Source organism: Chiloscyllium punctatum, chromosome 17, assembly GCF_047496795.1.
Source record: "Chiloscyllium punctatum isolate Juve2018m chromosome 17, sChiPun1.3, whole genome shotgun sequence".
NCBI lineage: Eukaryota > Metazoa > Chordata > Chondrichthyes > Orectolobiformes > Hemiscylliidae > Chiloscyllium > Chiloscyllium punctatum.
Window position 1 is genome coordinate 89529687 of NC_092755.1, and position 23693 is coordinate 89553379.

At 41.9% G+C, this 23693-nt stretch overlaps 1 protein-coding gene across 2 annotated transcripts in view; it reads right to left on the reverse strand.

Moving 5' to 3' along the window:
* The window catches only part of sez6l (seizure related 6 homolog (mouse)-like), a 269322-nt gene that overhangs the window by 67289 nt on the left and 178340 nt on the right, over positions 1-23693 (reverse strand). For both annotated transcript variants that reach the window (XM_072587857.1, XM_072587855.1), the window contains exons 7-9: positions 12897-13063; positions 11851-12045; positions 7705-7843 (exon numbers count right to left, since the gene is read on the reverse strand). In XM_072587857.1, coding sequence (XP_072443958.1) covers positions 7705-7843; positions 11851-12045; positions 12897-13063 — 501 coding nt within the window. The remainder of the gene's footprint in view (positions 1-7704; positions 7844-11850; positions 12046-12896; positions 13064-23693) is intronic.

Genomic DNA, 23693 nt, shown 5'->3' on the forward strand with positions numbered 1-23693 from the left:
TTGGAAGGGTTAAAATTAATAATGGTTTCACAGCCACCGCTAGACTCTTAATTCCAGCTTTTTATTGAATTCAAATTGCATTCAAGATGGTAGGATTTCATTCCAGGTCCACAGATCCTTACCAGGATCTCTGGATCAATAGTGCAGCAATAATACCATTAGGTCATCACCTCCCTCCCAAAGAATGTGTCATAGTGACATGGACAGCTGCCTTTTCGTGACCTCTGACATCAAACGCTCATCAGTGAAACAAACTTCTTAAAGCTGGATGTGAGTTTATGATCACATGAACTGAAGGATCAATATAATTTGCATTAGTTATTTTCTTAATCAGTCTGTTTATAAAACATTATGATGCACCTCTGGAGCAAGTGGGACTTGATCTTAAGCCACCTAGTTATAAGGTAGGGAGACTACCTCTGCACCCTAAATGAATGCCTTCGTCTTTCTATGGATTGGCTTATCTGCTCAGACGCAATCTTACTGGCATCAAGATATTTTTAAGCAAACTTATTTGGACATGTTCTTGACTCACCTTTGGAGTAGGTGGGATTTGAGCCTAGGCTTTCTAGCTCAGAAGTAGAGTTGTGCCATACAAGCCCTCTTTTCCCTGTAGTGTCCCTGTCTCTGAGCTGGAGAGACCCAGGTTTCAAATCCCACTTTCTCCATAGATGCGCAACAATATGTCTGTAAATAGCAAAACAAGACAAAGATCTGCAGATGCTGGAAATCTGAAACAAAAACAGAAATCTCAGCCACCAATAAGGACGCTTATGGCACAGTGGTAACATCACTACCTCTAAACCAGGAGGCCTGAGTTCACATCCCATCTTGCTCAGGATGTAATAACATTTCTGAATGTTGATTAGCAAACAAGCCTTCCTGCCTCTGGAGAGGTGATGCGGTGGTAGTGTCCCCACCTCTGAGCAAGACTGCCTGCCCTCGAGGTACAACACAATATCTCTGAGCGGGTTGATTTAAAATGCTGTTTTCATTCATCCATGGGATGTGGACATTTATTGCCCATCCCTAATTACCCAGAGGGCAGTTAGGAGTCATCCACTTTGCTGTGGTTCTGGGGGTCTCATGTAGGCCAGACCAGGTAAGGATGGCAAATTTTCTTCTGTAAAGGACATTAGTGAACCTAATGGATTTTTAATTTTGCAAACAATAGCTTCATGCTTAGAATTAAACACTTAATTCCAGATTTTGTGCTTTTAAAAACTTAATATATTTCAAATGCCACCATCTGCCATGGTAGGACTCAAACCCAGGTCTCCAAAACATTCTCTGAGTCACTAGATTAATAGTCTAATGTTGATACCACCAGGCTACCACTTCCCAACCTTTGCAACTAGAAAGAAGATCAGACGTGGGTCCTGTGGTGCAGTGGTAATGTCCCTATCTCAGAGCCCAGCAAACCCAAGGTTTAATTCCCATCTCAGATTGTGATAGTTATGGAGGTTTGTCATAATATTTCCAAACAAGTTTAAATGCTTAAAAACAAGATGAATAGGCTGAACCTATAGTTACTGGATTAGTGGTGCTGGAAGAGCACAGCAGTTCAGGCAGCATCCAATGAGCAGCGAAATCAACGTTTCGGGCAAAAGCCCTTCATCAGGAATAAAGGCAGTGAGCCTGAAGCATGGAGAGATAAGCTAGAGGAGGGTGGGGGAGTAGCATAGAGTACAATGGGTGAGTGGGGGAGGAGATGAAGGTGATAGGTCAAGGAGGAGAGGGTGGAGTGGATAGGTGGAAAAGAAGATAGGCAGGTCGGACAAGTCAAGGAGGCAGTAACTGAGCTGGAAGTTTGAAACTAGGATGAGGTGGGGGAAGGGGAAATGAGGAAGCTGTTGAAGTCCACATTGATGCCCTGGGGTTGAAGTGTTCCGAGGCAGAAGATGAGGTGTTCTTCCTCCAGGTGTCTGGTGGTGAGGGAGCGGCGGTGAAGGAGGCCCAGGACCTCCATGTCCTCGGCAGAGTGGGAGGGGGAGTTGAAATGTTGGGCCACGGGGCGGTTTGGTTGATTGGTACGGGTGTCTCGGAGATGTTCCCTAAAGCGCTCTGCTAGGAGGCGCCCAGTCTCCCCAATGTAGAGGAGACCGCATCGGGAGCAACAGATACAATAAATGATATTGGTGGATGTGCAGGTGAAACTTTGATGGATGTGGAAGGCTCCTTTAGGGCCTTGGATAGAGGTGAGGGAGGAGGTGTGGGCACAGGTTTTACAGTTCCTGCGGTGGCAGGGGAAAGTGCCAGAATGGGAGGGTGGGTCGTAGGAGGGTGTGGACCTGACCAGGTAGTCACGGAGGGAACGGTCTTAGCGGAAGGCGGAAAGGGGTGGGGAGGGAAATATATCCCTGGTGGTGGGGTCTTTTTGGAGGTGGCAGAAATGTCGGTGGATGATTTGGTTGATGCGAAGGTTTGTAGGGTGGAAGGTATAGTTGTTGAGTAGGGAAATGATTATTGGTATTGTCCTTTTTAACAAAAGTGTGTAAACATTGGGTCCAGTTCTATCATTTATCATCTGTCTTTAACTCCTTCTGCATTCCTCCCTCTCTGTCTTTGATTAAATTCTTGGTCATCTGTCCCTTATGGTATCTCCTAATATGGTTCAGTATCAATGGTTTTTTTAGTTAATTCCTTGGGACGTTTTGCTGTGTTAAAGTTACTATTTAAATACAAGTTGTTCACTTCCACAAGTGTCAGTGACTGCAGAGGTACTGTCCATCAACAACACAAATCTTCTTGTAGGAGGATTGGAGAGTTCATCACAGGCAAATGCTTCAAAGTACCAGTTCCAAATGTAAGCATTTTCATTGATTTAAGTCACATTCAGTTCACAGAAGTGCCACATTCCTCAATAAAGGAATTATAATAATCAAATATTAAACAGATAAAGGATTATAATAATCAAATATTGAACAGAATAAGCAGGGCAAATGTTTCAATGACATGGAGCGTAAAGTTGTTTCCTCAGAGGTAGGATTACACAGCAATTCATGCAAACAGTGTTCTTTAAATACAAAGCAATCACAAAAAGACACAAATCCTTCATCCCTCATGATTCTAAAAGGTCTTACAGCTTTTATTTTGAATCTGCCCCTCAAACATCTCATTCAATAAAGCCTGAACCATCCTTTCAGGTAGCGCTTTCAGACTCTAGTGTGAAACAAATTTTCTCACTTTTTAATCTCTTTTTAAAATTTACTTTAAACCGGGACTCTCTGACTACTGATCTTTCTGCCTCCAGAATCAGTTTCTTCTGCCTTAGATCACACAAACCCTTCAATTTAGAAGTTATAACTGTAAGATAGCCATCAGTTAAAAAAAGAAACCACTGGGGAATTCAGAAGAAACCCTCCCCAAAAACCACAGGGAGCAGTTGAAGCAAAGATGCACTTGAGTGGACCTTAAACATTAGCATGGATGGCCTGTCTATACACTCTATGTAATTTTGAACACCGCTATTGAACATCCACTGTATGGGGAGGCAATGGCTGAGTGCTATTGTTGCTGGACTGAACCCAGACAGCCAGATAATACTCTGAGGACCTGGGTTTGAATCCTGTCATGGCAGATGGTGGAATGTGAGTTCAATAAATATCTGGAATTAAGAGTCTAATGCTGACCATGAATCCATTGCCTGAGGAAAACCCATCTGGTTCACTAATGCTCGTACCTGATCTGGCTTACATGTGAGTCCAGACCCACACCAATGTGGTTGACTCTTAACTGCTCTCCAGGCAATTAGGATGGGCAATAAATGCTGCTTAGCCAGTGATCCTTTCATCCTGTGAGTGAATAGCCAAAAAAATGCAGTATAAATATTATTTTCCCTTTACTTAGATATTTCTCAAAATTATCCTATTGTTTGCAAAGCAAAGGGCTTTGACAAGGTGTGATCTTTTTCAGCAATGTACAAGATCTGTCTAATCAAATAGGTCTTATGAATACATTGAGGAACTGAGTTTAAATTCCACCAGTGATTGTAGTGGGACCTGAACCCTTGCCCTCAGCATTAGTATGAACTTCTGGACCGCTAGCCCAATGCAATTACTGCTGTGCTTCTAAGAAAACATTTGCTTAGCTACCCCTGGAAATTGGATAAACACTCTGACACTTCAGAGATCTAAATAAACCAATTGACTTGTTGCTGTTTATTTTTTTGAATTTTCAGTAGCTGCAGGGAATTTGCTTTTAGCTTCTAATATTTACAGCACTGGCTGAGAATGAGAATAAGCTGGAGCAAAATTCCATTTCTCCTCAGCTGTGTAGCTGTGAAGTGAGGTGTTTAACCGTTAGCTGTCAAGTTAAATTTGCTGTGCATCTGTAACTGGTTGGTGTTGCATTTCACTGGGTATTCAGTTCAATATGAAGCCAGAGCAGATCGATCTAGCACTATTCATTAGATTTCACATCAATTAATGAACAGCAGAATGTTTCTGAGCACCAGCTCACGTTAAAGTTTGGTTATGGTTCAATTTCTAGACACTTTTATTCTGCAGAAAGCAAGAATGAATTACAGAACTTAGGAGCAAGGACTGATCACACAGCAGGGTGAAAGGAGTGAGGAAATAAGATTAAAAGCAACTTTTTCTTGTATTTATTTGGTTCCTACCCTATCATAGAATCTCCATAGTATGGAAGCAGGTCATTCGGCCCATTGAGTCCACACCAACTCTCTGAAGAGCATCCCATCCTTGTACCCCTGCATTCCCATGGATAATCCGTCTAGCATGCACCTCCCTGCACACGATGGGCAATTTAGCTTGGCCAATCCACCAAACCTGCACATCTTTGGACTGTGGAAGGAAACTGACACAGACACAGGGAGAAGGTGCAAGCTCCACACAGACAGGTGGGATTCCACCTGTCAAATTCCAAACCCAAGGCTGGGATTGAACCCTGGTCCCGTGAGGTATCAGTGTTAACCACTGAGCCACTGTGCCACTATCTTTTCACAACTGGGATCGCTACCCTTTGTGGTTGCAAAGGCTACATTTTCCAATTGGACGAAAATGCAAACTAATGCTTGGGTCATGTCAGACCAGGGACCCTGCTGAAAGTTGTGGAGTCAACTTTATTATTACAACCTCAAACATCAGAACTCCCTCACACTAGGAGCTCAGCTGGAGGAGAGAGTGGATTTAAAAGGCACTTCAGTCTTTAAAGTGCAACCATTTCTGTTGCAGCAAAGTAAAAAGATGCAAAGAAAGTTTGGATGAGGACAGAGGTGTCCACAGATTGACAAATAGGAATGGTGCTGCAAGCAGTGAGGCACAGAACAGGCACGGTGGCTCAGTGGTTAGCAGTGCTGCTTCACAGCGCCAGGGACCTGGGTTGGATTCCACACTCAAGTGACTGTCTGTGTGTAGTTTGCAGGTTCTCCCTGTGTCTGCATGGATTTGCTCCAGTTTTCTCCCACAGTCCAAAGATGTGGGAGATGTCCAAAGATGGATTGGCCATTGGAAATTGCCCATAATGCCCAGGGATATGCAGGCTAGGTGGTTAAGCCATGGGAAATGCAGCGTTACAGGGATAAGGTAGGGTGGATGGAATGTTATTTTGGAGGGTCAGTATGGACTCAAATGGCCTGTTTCCACACTGTAGGGATTCAATAACAGAGTTCCTTTATTTCAAATTCCAAAGAGAGCTCAAATGGTGGAATAGGAATTGATGATCCTATAGCTCTTTCAGAACTATACCTTGTGTGTCATCTTCCTCCAATGTTTCTTTCCCATCATTAACATTTGTATATTCATCTATATAATTATATTTACCATACCCCAACAAATCCCTCATTTCACAAATTCAGATGGTCTGGAGGTTTCACAAATTTTCCAGACTGCACTGCCTTCAGACTTGGGAGATTGACAGACCATTGAGTTGAGGATGGCTGACCTTGTTTTTGTTATAGATTTCTGGATTCAGCATTGCATTCTAGACCTTGTCCTGAATATGGGGATGTTTGTCAACCCCAAGCCACCGGCGGCCTCTGTGGATTCTTATGCAGCCCTTCTTTAAACTGTGCAAGCAAATCTTTAATCCCAGTTTGCCAGTGAACCAGTGCAGAGGTGTTTAAACTCTGTGTGAGGTTTGAAACTTTCATTCAACTTCTAAGGTTGCTATCCTGGTGAAATCACCAGTGTTCATTTTCTTAGTCCTGCTACTTGAGGATTGCTGTTTACTTTATCTCTGTCACTCTTACGGATTGTTCTCCATTGAAGAGATTTGACTATGTCATATGAATTTTTTTATTCAGTTAGTTGCTGTCTGGACAACTTCAGTGAAAGACTCATCGCTGAACTGATGTGGGTTGTACTACTCATTCTATTTCTCATCATTTGGGTCATGCAAACTTTGTTGACTTTTGTCATCTGACTCTCTTTGTTGTTGCTCAGAATCATAGAACCTCTCCAGTGTGGAAGCAGGCCATTCAGCTCATCGAGTCCACACCAACCGTCCTAAGAGTATCCCACTCAGACCCAACCCCATCTCTGTAACCTTCCATTTTCCACTGCTGCAGTCTATTAGATTGCTCAGCTCTCTGTCCTGCTGACTGTCATCAAGCTTGAATTGGAAATTGCTCCTGCATTCTTTAGAATTTCCTCCTGCACAGCTAAATCAAATTCAAATCCACACTGCTGCTCACCATGTTGTATCAACAGATTGTGCCAATCACTGCCAATGTATATTTGGGAGGATTGAAGTCACCATCTTCATAGTATGCCTGTGTCCATCAGTTCTAATGTGGTAGAGGAAATCCACCGGGCAATTTAACGTGAAGAGGCTCTTATCTTGAACAAGATGTCATGTATGGTACAATATGGGTAGTAAAGACCTGGTTAAAAAGACTTTGCAAAGATTGGAAAGGACAGTCATCTCTGAGATCACAAGATGTCCTGCCTTCGCTACACCAGCCCTTATGAAATCATCAGATTTGGTGGAGCTTAATGAAGTCTTCAGCATTAACCCTTTCAGAACCACCACCTTGTACAACAGTGATGACCTGGGCAATCAGTGCAACTAAGCCATGACCACGCATTATAGAGAGAGAGATTTTAACCAGCCACACCAGATAAGAATGTACTGTTTCTGTGCTTTGGAGACACTTCTGATTAATCCACTATCTGTGGATTAATCTTACACCATCGACTGATTTTCTAACTGACCAATATTGCTGATGGTGCTTCTGCTACGGTGCCTGGTGCTTGCAGCTCTATACTAACATATGAGTGAGGTTCACCTGTTCAGGTGCAGCCAGGTCAGGCCCTCACTGATCCAGTTTCTAAGGCCAAGAATCACCATCAAATATAGAATCACTCAACACAGCAGGAGGCCATTTGGTCCATTGAACGCGTGCTAACTTTTTGAACGAGCTTTCTAGTCGCTCCCTCACGCTCACCCTGCAAATTTTTCCATCTTGAGAAAATATGTTGTTTTTAAAGTTACTATTGAGTCTGATTTCACCGTTCCATGAGAGACTGGAATTGTGAGCGTAGCAAAAAGAGAAATCAAATTCACTTCGGCTCCAATCCCCATTTTTAAGCAATTATTGTAAATCTGCATCTCAGCAGGACTCCTGTCAGTGGGACCTGTTGTCCTTCTACTCCATCATTCGGAGTGATGTCCTTATCTAAGCACTCAGCTGTTCAGGTTGCCATCTCAATGAAAATAAGCACATTACTGTAACATACTCACAGCTGAACATCAAGGAAGACTCGCTTATCCTCCCCAACATGAATTCTCCAGATACAGTCCTCGCCTTCATCGTAGGGTTCAGGCCAATTCGGAGAGAGAATCACTCCCGCAGGGCTCGACAACTCTCCCCCACAAACCGCTGAAACAAAGCAGAACAAGAGTGAAGCAACAACATGAAAAACACACCTCCACTCAATAACTGTTCACACGGTTCTGATGCTTTGCCCCTTAGGGATACTAGGACCTGGGACACAGTTTCAGAATAAGGTGGTACATATTTAAGATAGTTAAGAACTTCCTCTTTCTGACATTAATTAATCTTTGGAGTTCTTTACCCCCTAAGAGCAGTGGGGTTGGGTTTAATTTATAATTGATCCACAAGGGAGTCAAAGGTTACAGGGCAGGGAGCAGGAAAGAAAAGCCACATCTGCCATGATCTTTTCAGTTAAAATTCACACAACACCAAGTTGCAGTCCAACAGGTTGATTTGCAAGTGCAAACTTTCAAAGCGCTGCTCCTTTACCAGATAGCTCTCTGAAAGCTTGTACTTCCAAATATACCTGTTGGACTATAACCTGGTGTTGTGTGATTTTTAACTTTGTCTACCCCAATCCAACACCGGCATCTCCACATCATGATCTTTTTTAGACAGTGCACTCTTGAAGTGCCAAATGGACTACCCTTCCTCCTCCCTTCATTGTTTTTGTTCTTAGTTCCTGCTGTGGGAAGAGATTTGTCCAAAATTCAGATGTCCCTTATGTTACAATACTCCAGAAATGGCCAAACCTGTGTCCCCCAGTTATTAGCCGAGGTGTCAGTTGGAACAACCTCTTTATCTGACCAGAGGTCTTTGACCTGAATCTGTAACTATGTTTCTGACTTCACAGGTACTGCCACACCATTGTGGGTTTCCAGCACTTTCTGTTCTTATTTCAGAGCAACTCTATTTGCCACAAAACTCATGGGTACACCCTGGGATCACGACAGGTGCTATATTAATGTGACTTTTGATAGTTCACTCTTTCACCGAGCTAGAAAACTGAGCCCTGTTAGGATGCAAAGGCAGGGATTTGTGCTATTGATAATCAAGCTGTTCAGATGTCTTATGTAACAGCTAAAGTGGGTCTTGAACCTGGCCTGCTGGTTCAGAGCTAGGGACACTATCACTGCACATGCACATTCCAAGCCAGAGATTTCAATGTGATATTAAAGGGGAATCCTTCAACCAACACAAATTTGTTGGACATGATTTCAGAGCTGGTTTCAGGTGCTGTGTGACTCTATGACTTCAGAATGTGCAAACAGACGCCATGTTTGATTCCTTGTTATGACGTCAGTGGAGACTAATAAAGTTTTTGGTTAGAATTGGAAAAACCCAAGTATTTACCCAAAGAATGAGGCCATAAGCTCAATGCTTTAATCAGAAGAATTTTTCTCCTCTAAAACCAAAAGTGCTTGAATACTAAAAACACGCTAGCTTAAACAGGCTGTTGTATTAAAGTACAACACACAAAGTTGTTTATAATCAGAACCAAATTTACTTCTAGACACATTTGATGTACATCTCTAATAATTGAAGTCAGATACTTAAACAGAAATTGGAAGATTAGCCCCTTGAATAAATTTGTATTAATATATTGCTCTTCATGACCTCAGGATGTCCCAGTGAGCTTCCTGACCAAATAGAGTATGTCTGAGATGAGATCAGGACGTGTTGGAAAAACTCAGCAGGTGAGGCCGCATCTGTAGAGAGAGAATTAGAGTTAACAACAGTTTCAAAGATTCACACTAGGATTGAGATTTCCTGGGCTTTCCACTTACTTCAGCAAGGCTGTTCCTTCAACTTACTGTAGGTTCCCTGTTCAACACAGGCATTGCTAATGTCTTAAGCATAACCTCAAGGTTCAAATCCTCCATTTGGCTCCATTATTAGGGTTGCCATGCAAAACTAAAGTGCACTTCTAGCCTCCCTGCTATAGGAAGGATGTTGTGAAACTTGAAAGGGTTCAGAGAACATTTACAAGGATGTTGCCAGGGTTGGAGGGTTTAAATTATAGGGACAAGCTGAATAGACTGAGGCTGTTTTCGTTGGAGTGGCAGAGGCTGAGGGGGTGACCTTCTAGAAGTTTATAAAATCATGAGGGGCATGGATAGGATGAATGGTCAAGGTCTCTTCTCCAGGGTGGAGTCCAAAACTAGAGGGCATAGGTTGAAGGTGAGAGGGGAAAGATTTAAAACAGACCTAAGGGGCAATATTTTTATACAGAAGGTGGTGTGTGTATGAAATGAGCTTCTAGAGGAAGTAGTGGAGGCTAGTACAATGACAACATTTAAAAGGCATCTAGTGGGTATATGACTAAGAAAGGTTTAGAGGGATATGGGCCAGGTGCTAGCAAATGGGATTAAGATTAATTTGGACATCTGGTCAGCATGGATGAGTTGAACTGAAGGGTCTCGTTGTATTCTGTACAGCTCAATGACTCTATGACTCCATCTATGTCTGTGAGTTTGAGCCTTGTAGATGCTGTCTTCAGTCTCTCTCTGTCCAGTGAATGTTGCCTTATTCAAAGAATCCTGCTGTCTTTGCAAAAATGCTCCATCGATTAACTCCACTATGAAGCACACTGGTCAATCTGTTCAGCTCATTACAGGGGCTGGTTCAGAATCACACTGCATTAACTTACAAACTAACATGTTCTGCCCTCCAAAGGTGAAGAACCTTGGCTTGTTTTGATGTGGTGCAGTACAACATAACTTTTATTAACAATTCTTTAAATGAAAGAAGCTCTTGAAGAAATAAAGAAGATCAACCCATTTCCTGCTTGCAAAACACTCATAAAAGTTATGTAAATGGTTGAGAATTTACCAGACATTTACCATTGTGACCCGATTTTGAGGCCTGAACATTGTCACAATCTGTTGGTGTAACTGAGCACAGGGTGGTTGGGGTATGGGGGAGTAGACAGTTTGGTGTGGAGGGATGGGGGGGATATTTTTTCCCTTTATTCATTCACGGGATGAGGGCATTGCTGACTAGGCAACATTAACTGCCCCAACCTAATTGGCCAGGGGGCAGTTAAGAGTCAACCACATTGCTGTGGTCTGGAGTCACATATAGGCCAGGCCAGGTATGGATGGCAGTTTCCTTCTCTCAAGGAAGATAAGTGAACCAAATGGTTTTCCCTGACAATGGACAATGGATTCACAGTCAGCATTAGAGTCCTAACTCCAGATACTTTCATTGAATTCAAATTCCACCACCTGCCATGGTGGGATTCGAACCTGGGTCCCCAAATATTATCGGGGTCTCTGGGTTGACAATTCAGTGATAATATCATCAGACCATTACCACCCCTCATGGGAAGGCATGACCTGTGAGAGCTGTGGGAGGAGGGGAACCTTCAAGCCCACACCCACAACATTTCAACTGACGATCCCACTTGGATCTTCGATCCCACTTGGAATGGCTTCAGCTCGGAACTTCAGTGCAAAGTGCAGAAAACAGTCAAACTTCCAGTACATTAAGAAGAGCTGCAGAATTTCATTTATATAATGAAATGTTCAGAATTCTACCATCCATATATACTTCATTTTTCTTTAAAATATTGGCTTCAATTATGTTATAAATTTTGATTATTAGTTTTATTTGCATTATCATCATAACCTGCTGCTATGATGATCATTTAATAAATAAGGTGTGGAGGTGCCAGTGTTGGACGGCAGTAGACAAAGTCAGCAGTCACACTTGACAAAGGGATAGCACATCAGTTGCATGACATTTTGATCTTTTACTATAAATTCTGTATCCTATGATCCTGCCCCATTAGCTTCCTGACGAAGGAGCACCACTTCAAAAGCTTGTACTTCCAAATAAACCTGTTGGATTATAACCTCTTGATTAAAATTAAAAGGTACATTTACAATCCTCAACAATTGTACTTTCATGAATGATTCCACACACAAAGCTTGTACTTCCAAATAAACCTGTTAGATTGTAAGCTGGTGGGATCATCCATAAAAGTACAATCACTGAGGATTGTAATAAAAACATGTCAGACCGTCCCTAGCACTGTGGTTATGATGTGCAAAACAAATATATTTAAAAACCCATTTTCTTCATTCCAATGGCACAAATATTCTCTTTACCTCTGCAAAGTGGTTCAGTCTCATTCCAGTATGGCTCCCTGATGTCAATGCACTCAATTACAGATGATCCATGTTCCATAGTGTAACCTGGATCACATGTGAACTCCACCACTGACCCTACACTGTAGGAAGGATTGGTTGCAGTGAAGTTCCCATTCTGCATGTAAGGCTCAAAGCAGTGCCCACGCTCAAAGGCTGAGGAAAGATAAGACGTGACTGACTTGATGTTGAAACCAAATACATTTTAAAAGAATTGTAATATTATTTGCTCACATTATCAGCTGAATAACAATACATTTGCATAGGTCATTTTAGAAACAAACAGCTTTCACAACAAAGGAAAAACTAAAGCCTTTGGAAACAACATAAACTCAAGCCCCATTGTCATAGATTTGCAACCAGATCTTAAGAAGGGGAATTTAAAAGAAAACATTTCACATGAACGGCATGGTAAAAGTTTGGAACGCTTGCACCAGTAACAATTGGAATTAGATCTTTTGTTAAAACATAGATGGTTAGGTTTATTATCAAAAGGTCTTCAGTGATATGAGAAAAGTGGGTATAGTTCAGCTGCAGATCAGCCATGATCTCCCTGAATGGCACCAGAACAGGCATTGGTCTATACCCCATTTTCAAGCTTGAATTTCTGCAAGTCCATGGTTTTCAAATCTATTTCTCAGGAACAAACCTTGATCCCACTGAATCAATTCATTCATTTTGTCCAGTTTTTCTGTTTTATATCAGAATCTCACCATCTCCTTGTACTATCCACTTGAACTTGGTGTTAAACACATGACCTTTATGGCTTAAAGAGGCAATGTTACTGTTGTATTGTTCTCAAAAGAATATTCTCACACTGTTATGCCTTGCCTGATTATGAATCTAGGTCCCTTGCATTTCAGAACTGAATTGTACATCAATTACTGTCACCTCTTTCCAGTTGTAATGAGTGGTGAATGGGTGGAAGGATGGTGGTGGGGGCTGGAATACAATTCTACCTGACATTAGATCCCTTTTTCATCTTGAAATGGAAAGGTTGTTTGTACCTTCATATCGAATATTGAATCCCCCTGCTGTCTTGGTTCCATCGGAGGTGAATTCAATCCGAACAAATGGCTCATTGCTGATCAAACCTTCCAGGGGGAAGTACTCGTTCTTTAAAGAGTCATATAGAGTTGATGATAAGGCTCCCTCTCCACTGTAGATGATCAGTCTGATCAATAAAGGAGGAAATTGAATGGGAGTTACAAACTCTTCACAGACATTCTGTCCAGCATGCCCAATCCCAGTCTTCATGCTACACACAGCTCTCCTCTTATCTTTTCTCCCTTGTGTATTTATCTAATTTCCCCTTGAATATTTCTGTCATCTCAACTGTTTCCTGCGGTGGGAAGCTTCCTTTCATAACCATTCCCTGAGAAAATTCACCATTGGATTCAGTAGTCCTGGCCCCTATTTCTGGCCTCACTCACATTCTCTACATTTACTCTTTCAAACCCCATTGTAGCCTTGAAGACCTCTATCAGGTCACCCCTTTTTCTTCTTGTTTCTACAGAAAAAGACCCAGCCTACTCAATCTTTCTCGGTATGGATAATGTCTGATCTCTGTCCAAGTAAATCCTTTTTGAAGCTTCTCAAGTGCCTGTTTCTCTCTTTACTATGTGGAAACTAAGGTATTCAGAGGTCTTCAAGTATGACCTAACCAAGATTCTATTACATATTCAATATAACTTCTGTGTTCTTCAATTTTATCCCGTAGACATGAACCCAGGCTCCTTGTTTGCTTTTATTGGCCTTAATAGCCCACACCACCAGTTAGAATGATGTATCTGCCTGTATCGTAGATCCTCCTACCTGATGTCGATACTTATTTTCCCAAGACTATGTGACCTTCTTCTCCTTTCTTCCAAGGTGGATTACCTAAAGCCTATCCATATTGGAGTTTGTTTTCCAATTGCGTTCCCATTTTGGAAGTTCTTTCTTTCTTGGAAGTTAGTCAAGCTCCTGGTTTGATATAGTCTGCACATTTGGAAATTATATTTCACTGTAACTCATTTGCAGGAACCCTAATCATGAGGGATCCCAGTGCTGATCTTTGTAGAATCCTATCCTTTTCTTCTTATTTTTAAACTGCTTTTGTAACCAGTTTGTTTTCTATTTTGCTTCTTCATCACTGACCTTATTCATGAGTTTATTGCACAGTGGTTTATTGAAGGATTTTAAAAATTCCAAATTTATTGTCTGCTACATTATCTTTAACAATTCTTCTGTTAGTTTTCCAAATAATTCAATAAAGATTGGTCAAGTATGGCCTCCCCTTCTGGAAATTTACTTTTCTACCTAATTGTATTTTTGTTTTTTAGCTGTATTTCTATGGTAGATTTCCACAACCTTTCCAAACCACCAATGGTATGGTAAATGGTCTATGATTCCCTGAGTTTGTTCCAGCTCCTATTTTGTATGTAAGCATCATATGAGCTGCTCACACTCTGGCACCTTCCCTGTTTTGTATAAATATACTAATGCCTCTGCTACTTACTCCTTAAATTCTTTTAAGAGATGCGAATGTAACCCAATATTCTGAGATTGAGTTATTGGACTTGAAATATTAACTCTGTTACCCTCTCCACAAATGCTCTCAGATCTACCAAGTTTCTCGAATACTTCCTGTTTTAAAAAAAATTCAGATTTCCAGCATCTGCAGTTCTTTCCATTTATCTGGATGCAAAGTGGACCAGATGCTTTATTCTTTCCTGCAGCGTCATTGAATTTTACAGTACAGAAGGAGGCCATTCAATCCATCATGTCTGTGCTAGCTCTTGAAAGAGCTACTTAGTTAGTCTCACTCTCCAGCTCTATCTCTGCAGCCCTCTAAATTCATCACATTCGAATATATATCCAGCTTTTGAAACCCCCTATGGAATCTCCACCACAGCCAAAGGCAGTGCATTCCAAATCCTAACAACTCTCTGTGCAAACAGAGTTCTTTCTCTCCTCATCTCACTCCTAGCTCTCTTGCTGAAAATCTTAAAATTGTGACCCTTGTGTACTGACATACCAACAAGTGGAAACAGAACATCCTGACATACCAACTAATGGAAACAAAATATTCTCTTTAGCCTGCCAAAATTGCTCATAAAATTATTCATACTTTTAAAGACCTCAAAAAGGTCACCTTTGCTCCAAGGAGAATAAACCCAATTTCTCGACTCTTTCCTTGTATCTAAAATCCCTCATTCCTGCTACCATTCTTATTTGTACTCTCCCCAGGGCTTTAAAATCCTTCCTTAAATAAGGTGCCCAGAATACAACACTCCAGAGGTGGTCTGACCAATGATTTGTAGATCTTTGTATTTTATTAGTTTAGCAACTATCTCCTTCCTTTCTATTTTAAATGTCTTCATATCTTTTGCGATCTTTTCTGCCAATGTCATGTGCACCATGTTAGTTGCCCTAATAAATATTAAACCATTGCGATGATTTAACATTTTCACAATTTGACCATCATTGCAGTGAATTTCTCCTTGATAAATTCCTTAGTGAACATCTTTCTTTCGTTCATTTTGTCTCTGAAGAACATTTAATGATTTTAACTCAGTATATCACGGAGTAACATCCTGTCAAGCAGTAGACTGGACTTCCAATATATAGAGACCCTTCAGACCAAATCATCCACACCGACCAGATATCCCACTTCAATCTAGTCCCACCTGCCAGCACCCAGCCCATATCCCTCCAAACCCTTCCTATTCATATACCCATCCAAATGCCTTTTAAGTGCTGTAACTGTACCAGCCTTCACCACTTCCTTGGCAGCCATTCCATACACATACCACCCTCTGTGTGAAAAACTTGGCCCTCAGGTCTCTTTTATATCTTTACCCTCTCACCCTAAACCCATGCCCTCTAGTTCTGGACTCCCGCACCCCAGGGAAATGACTTTGTCTATTTGCCCTTTCCATGCCCCTCATGATTTTATAAACTTCTATAAGGTCATCCCTCAGCCTCTGGCACTCTAGGGAAAACAGCCCCAACCTATTCGACCTCTCCTTATAACTCAAATCCTCCAACCCTGGCCAATAAAGGAAAGCATACCGTTGTGATATCTCAGAAGAAAAGCTTGAATATGTGATTCCCTCCAATAGCCACTATTTTCCACTGCTTCCTAATTTTGTTGTGACACACACGTGTAATAACCAGGATGCAATACCCATGGACAGTGTTAATGAATTATTAAAGCTTCATATTGCTTTGAGGATTGTTCAACATTAAGAAAAATCTTAGAAGTTTAAGAATAAAACTTTGCTACTGATGGCTTAGTTAAAGGTCATTCAGAAGACTCACCTGCAGAATTACGCTTGGAGAGGGGAGATTCAAACCCATTATTATTACTGAGTTCTAGAATCATAGAAACATACAGTACAGAAGTGGCCTTTCAGCCCATCAAATCTGGACCACCTACACTAGTCCCACTTTCCCACATTAGGCCCATAGCCTTTAATGCTATGACATTCTAAGTGCTCATCTAAATGCTTTTTAAAGTTTGTGAGGTTTCCCACCTCAACTGCCCTCCCAGGCAGAATATTCTACACCTCCGCTACGTTCTGGGTGAAAACAGTTTTTCTCAAATCCCCTCAAAACCTTTTGCCTTTCAATTATGTCACCTTGTAACTAAGGGGAACAACTGAAAAAAAGACCTTTAGGTAAGTATGTGAACAAGAGATGCTTGGAGGAATGTGAGCCTCGCGCAGGAAGGTGGAACTAATTTAGTTTGGGATATGGTTAGCATGCACTAGTTGGACCGAAGGGTCTGTCTCCATGCTGTATGATTCTATAACTGCTTTCTATTCACGTTGTTCATAGCCCTCATAATCTTATGCACCTCTATCAGATCCCCTCTGAACCTTCTCTGATCTAAAGCTTATCCAGCCCCTCTTCATAGCTGAAATGGCTCATCATAGGCAGCATCCTGGTGAACCTCCTCTGCACCTCCTCCAATGCAATTACATCCTTCCTAAAGTATGGTGGCCAGTCTGTGCACAGTACTCCAGCCATAGCTTTAACAAAGATTCTGCACAGCTCCAACATAACCTCTCTGCTCTGATAATTCTTGTCATTACTGAAAAAAAACAACATTTTCTATGCCTTCTTAACTATCCTAGTAACCTGTCCTTCAGCCACCTTCAGGAATCTGGGGACAAGTGATAGGTGAGGGTTAATTCTAACCGAACCCTAATAATTTGACCCTCTGAACTTCCTAGTGCCTTGCCATTCATTGAGCACTCCTTTGTCCTGCTCCTTCTTCCAAAGTGCTTCACCTCACGTTTATCAGGGTTAAATTCCACCTGCCACTGCCCATCTGACCAATCCTTTCATAACTTCCAGCAAACTAACTCCTTTCTCCTTGCTGTCAACCATCCAGCCAATCATGGTGTTCATCCTTTGTCGCATCCGTCTAGTTTGTTTCTGGAATCGTTCAGTCAGCTTCTTTCTCAAAAACAAATAACTGAGGCTGCAGGAAATCTGAGCAGGTCTGAAAGCATCGTGGAGAGAATCAGATCTCATGTTGCAGGTTAATTGCTCCTTTTTGATGATGCCTTTGTGCTGCCTTGATGCAAATTCTATTCAGCGTTGCTTCATGGTCCAACAACAGAGGAATACTTGTGGGTCACTTTGGCTTTACGTTAGTTCAGAGGATATAGGTGTTGGTGACAGGAACAATGTTCATATCCCATCCTTAATTGCCTTTGAGAAGGTGGTGGTGAGCTGTTTTCTTGAACAACAACTGTGAAATTTTGGGTGCAAGCACACCCACAGTACTGTCAGTGAGGGAGTTTCAGGATTTTGACCCAGCAACAGTGAAGGAACAGCGAGATGGTTGGAATTCAGGATGATTTATGGCTTGGTGGGAACTTGAGGTGGTGGTGTTCTTGTTTTCTAGGTGGTAGAGATCATGCGTTCCCAATATCCTGTTGTGCATCTTTGGTTACCTTTAGTTGGGTGCAATTATAGAATACTAGGACAAAGAGAAGCTATGGAAGGAGCTTCCCTAACTTGGCATTCAGTCAATTTGATATATCAAGTTTTCTGCAAAGAGCATCTACAAAACGTTCATTATTTTTTCTAAACTAGCTCTGTAGTTTTGTTTAGCCATGCAAGTGTTGTGAAAATTGTTTATCATATTTAATCGATTGCCAAATCTCACCAGTTTGCAAATGACACAAAGATAGGTGGAGGGATGGGTAGTGGTGAGGAAGCAGGGAGGGTACAGAAGGATTTGGACAGACTAGGAGAGTGGGCAAAGAAGTAGCAGATAGAATCCAGTGTGGACAAAGAACAAAAGAACAAAGAAAATTTACAGTCCAGGAACAGGCCCTTTGGCCCACCAATCCTGTGCCGATTCAATCCACTGTCTAAACCTATCGCCCAATTTCTAAGGATCTATATCCCTCTGCTCCCCATGCATCTGTCCAGAAGCACCTTAAGTGAATCTACTGTGCCTACCTCTACTACCTCTGCTGGCAACGCATTCCAGGCACCTACCACCCTCTGTGTATCCCCCTTAAACTTTTCACCTCTCACTTTGAATGCATGACCTTTCAGACAAGTGTGAGGCTATGCATTTTAGTAGGAAGAATAGAGATGCTGACTATTTTTGAAATGGGAAAGGCTTTGGAAATCTGAAGCACAAAAGCACTTGGGATTCCTAGCTCGGGATTCTCCTCAGCTAACATACAGTTTCTGTTTATTTCAGCAGGGCTAAAATACAAGAGCAGAGAGGTGCTACTGAGGCTATAAAAGGCTCTGGTCAGACTGCATTTGAAATATTTGAGCAGTTTTGGACACCCTATCTAAGGGAGATATGCTGGCTTCGGAAAGGGTCGGGGGTGGGGGGGGGGTGAATGCGGTTTACAGTCTCAGAGTGAAAGGATGACTCTTTAGAACTAAGATCAGGAGGAATTTCTTCAGCCAGAGGGTGGTGAATCTGTGGAAATCATTGTTGTCGAGGTCATTCAGTGTACTGAAGACAGACATTAATAGTTCCTTGATTCGTAAGGGGATCAAGGGTTGTGAGGAGAAGGCACGAGAATTGGGTTGAGAAACATCTTAACCATGACCAAATAGCAGAGCAGACTCAATCGGTTGAAAGGACAATTTCTGCTCTTATGTCTTAAGATCTTAGAGTCAAATGCAGGGAACGTTCAAATAGTGTAATGAATAACATTCAAGTGTTGACTCCTCAAAGAGTAGTAACTGTCAGAAGGCGCTTTTACAAGTTTTGTGAAATTGATATTCTTAACACATTTTGTCAAGTTTACATCCACTGATTCCACAGAATATATTACTCATTCAACATCCTTATTTAATTCAGTAAGCTTGATACAAATTCTGATATAACCAATAAGTTTGAAACAAGTACTATGTCAAACCTCAGCTTGATTAGACTGGTTACTAGCAAAATGACCTTTTGATGAAACTGCTCCACCTCTCTTTTTTAGAAGCGAGTGTGACTTTTCTGGGTGAATACAGCCAAATTGGTTTAATATCTGCTCTTAACTGTACTGGTTGCATTTAGTAGTTTTTAGTTTTCCGAAGCCTTTGAATAATTTTGGGAAATTAGTTCTGAATTTATTCTTAGGTCCTTAGGTCCTTAGGTATTCTTAGGTTATCAACTTCATCAATTTGAAAAAATACTAATTTCAGATCCATTTATCCTCTTGTGCTTCGTCACAAATGTTCTTGTTTCTGGATGATGTAAAAATGATGTGTCGAAATTCCTCAATCTCAGTCTTGCAATGAGCTATGCATGTACTTTCAATGTGAACTCTTCTGGTCCTTGGGGTTGGATTGTTAATGGCTATAATGTTTCTTGATTCAAAGTTCCATCTCATCAGAAAATACTGAGAGCTCTGCTTCTGTGTCAAGTTTAAAATTGTCAGGTTGTCAATTGATTTCTATATTGGTATTCCAGTATTTGCTTTTTAATTCCTTGATTTCCCCAAGGAAGATGATTTCTCTGCTGACCTGAATTTCCAGAATGTTACTGTTTTTAAAGTACTTTTCCGTCTATGTTAAAATGACATACTGATTTTAAGAAACTAAGTTTCCTGCAGATATAGCCCAGTTTCTGACAGGACTTCTTTTTGTGTGCTACAAAGTGATGCATTCCACTCTTTCTGTTTTATAGCTCCTGTCCCCATGTGTTTTCAGTTTTGCACTTGATATAATGACTGACCTCAAACAGTTTTTAACATTGGACTTTTCTATTACTACAAATTAAAGCTCTGCTTTGTTTTCTTCGATCTGTCTCACAAGTTTCACCCCTTTAGTCAATGACAGGTCCATGTATCGAACTTTTCCGACAGCTCTGTCCAATCCCAGTGGAAAAGCCCAGCAGCAAGTTGGAGCAGTGGGAGAATCTCCATGGATCAGCTCCAACTTGCTGCTGGGTCTCTTCAGTAGAGTAGACAGGCTGGAGGCTGGAAGAACACAGCCAGCCAGGCAGCATCAGGAGGTGGAGAAGTCGACGATTCGGGTCTCTTCACCAGGGCCACCATGTGTTACTATTAGCTGGAGGATGATTAAGGTGCATTACACTCTAAAAGAGCATTCAGCGTCTGAGGACTTTTCAAAACTAAGCCCTTATTTAAGTTTCACTATTTATATTCGAACTCAGCAGAAGAATGTTGCTCCTCTTTACACTAACCATCAGACCATTATGTCATCTGACATTGCTTCCTGCGCACATGCTCAAACATTAAACCTTTTGCTATGATCAACAGCAGAGGGCATTCTGCTAATTTTGTTTGCATTGTCCATACAGTTCCAGACTGCAGGGGTTGACCCGACCTCCCAGTCATTGCCCATTTCAATTCCCCTAACCACTCCCTTTCTGACATGACCATCCTTGACCTCCTCCATTGCCAAAACAAACCACAGCTCCTATTGGAGGAATAACACCTTATCTTCCACCTATAGCCCAGAGGACTCAACGTTGAGCTCTCAAATTTCAAATAACTTCCCTCCCATCCCCTGACTCCCTTCCCAGTTCCACCCTCTCCCTGACACTGCTCCCTGCCACCAACTGTATTCATTCCTCCCATTGACCAATCAGATCATACCCTCTACCTGTCTTCACCAATCCCCACTTCACCACCCTGCCCCTACCTTCCCCTTTATCTGCAGCTTCCCCGACACACACCACTAGTGCTGAAGGAGGATTACACCCGAAATGTTGACTTCCCCACCTCCTGATGCCGCCTGGCTTGCTGTGTTCTCCCAGTCTCCTGCCTGTCTACCATATTCATTGTGGCAACAATAACAGGAAATGGGAGCCATTGTGCAAAGTAGTTCGGTTCAATGAACAAGTAGCTCACTGAGATTTGCTCGGCTGTTGTCTTTTCTCTGTATTACGTTGAGAGTTGTATTCCACATACTGCCTTTAACATCTATGTATGTGTGTCTAGGGTGAGAGGGCTTCATTGTTCAAGGATTAATCTGTAAGTAAAGCTAGCTGTAACCCAAACTCTCCATTAAAAGAGAAATAGGAACATTAGAGCACTGTGTGAGACATCCTATTTTACCATGCTCCTGGAATTTAAATTGTTAAGATAGCAAGATGTCAGTGAGTCACAAATAAGAGAATCCACAATGAAGTGAAATGAAGATTTCAGCGATTTTATAAGGTAAAAACATCTGCTTCAATTGACAAAGTGCAAACATTTTCATGTAGTTGCTTGTGGTACATTACAAAGCTATTTGTAGTCTGAAGCCCCAGTGGATAATTCCTGTGCATCTATCTTTTAAATGCGGTCTGACAATATTGCACAGATGGGCAGGAGAAAACTGTGAGGAGAAATCACTGGAACCTCCCAAGCACCAGCAGCTTGTCTCCATCTCGAGCCCTGCTCTGCAAGCAGAGATTGGCAGCGCTTCAGTGCTCACTGAACCGTGAGCAAGTCGCTGCATGGGTTGGTATATTCAATGACGAAAGCCCTTCCTGAATTTGACCCTGAAAGATTACATTGACAGGGTCACAGTTACGATGTAACCGTGTTGGTCAGATTAACATACAGCACGGAGAGAGGGCCATTCAGCCTGTCATGCCTGTGTTAGTTCTTTGAAAGAAATATCTAATTAGTCCCACTCTCCTATTCCTCCCTCACAGCTCTATAAATACTTTCTTTAGCATGATATATTTCTTTTAATTTATTCATCGGATGTAGACATCAGTGGTTAAGACATGATCTTCTTGCCCTGGAGAATTTGATAGGGAGCTGGCTCCTTGAACAACTACAGTCTTGGGACGTGAGGATCCCCACAGTGTTGTGAGGAAGGGAGTTCAAGGATTTTGTCTTCAGAAACGGTGATACAATTCTAAATCAGTATATATCCAAGTTACTATTGCACCTTATTCCACGATGTTGTGCAATGTGAAAGGGTGGGGCAGCATGGTGGCTCAGTGGTTAGCACTGCTGCCTCACCACAGCAGGGTCCCAGGTTCGATTCCAGCCTCGGAAGACTATCTCTGTGGAGTTTGTACATTCTCCCCGTGTCTGTGTGGGTTTCCTCTTGGTGCTCCGGTTTCCTCCCACAAGCAGGTTAGGTGAATTGGACATAGTAAATGCCCAGAGTGTTCAGGAATGTGTAGGTTAGATGCACAAGTCAGGGGTAAATGTAGAATAATAGGTAGGGAAATAGGTTTGGGTGTGTTACTCTTCAGAGGGTCAGTGTGGACTTGTTGGGCCGAAGGACCTGTTTCCACACTGTAGGGATTCTATAAAAAAATTACAAGGATGTTGCCATGGTTGGAGGGTTAAAGCTCTAGGGAGAGGCTGAATAGGCTGGGGTTGTTTTCCCTGGCGTGTTGGAGGCTGAGGGGTGATCTTATAAAGGTTTATTAAATCATGAGGGGCATGGATAGGGTGAATAAACAAGGTCTTTTCCCTGAGTTGAGGGAGTCCAGAACTAGAGGCCATAGGTTTAGGGTGAGAGAGAAAAGATTTAAAAGGGTACTAAGGGGCAACCTTTTCATGCAGAGTGGTGGTGCGTGTATGGAATTGGCCAGAGGAAGTGGTGGAAGCTGGTACAATTACAACATTTAAAAGGCATCTGGATGGGTAAATGAATAGGAAGGATTTAGAGGGATATGGACCAAGTGCTGACAAATGGGATTAGATTATGCTAGGATATCTGGTCAGCATGAATGAGTTGGACCAAAGGGTCTATTTCCGTGCTGTACATCTCTATGACTCACCACCTTTCTTCCTGCTTCTCTTACTTCATAACACTCGGGATATAGCTCATTTTGCTTCACCAACATCCTTGTTACGCAAGATGGAACATGTTACTCACTGAAAGGTTCTATGTAAATGAAGCCTGTTGTTGTTGAGAAGGCTAAGTGTATCGTTCACATCCGTGATTGGTAGCACCTTATATTTTTTGACAATTGAATCGTGCTCAAACGTTGAAGTTACATTTCTCAGGAAGCTTATCCTTTTCCAGAGTTTGAACAGATATTTGGATTTAACAGAAATTTTGTAAAGTGAAGCAGCAATGTTCAGTGAAGCACATAATCGCCCTCACAATGAAAAACTGTACTCCCTTGACTGACATCATGCTTATGATATGCATGATTTCACAGTCATTTAACAGGCAGAGTAGAGGAAAAGCCTCTGGATGTGAAGTCTGCTCATGAATCTTACATTCAAGTCAGTGTAAAAGCAGGCCATTCAGTTCATCAAGTCCATACCTGACCCTCTGAAGAGCCTTCCACTCCTCTGCTCTTCCCATGGCTAATCCACCTGGCCTGTACATCCCTGGACACTATTGGCAATTTATTA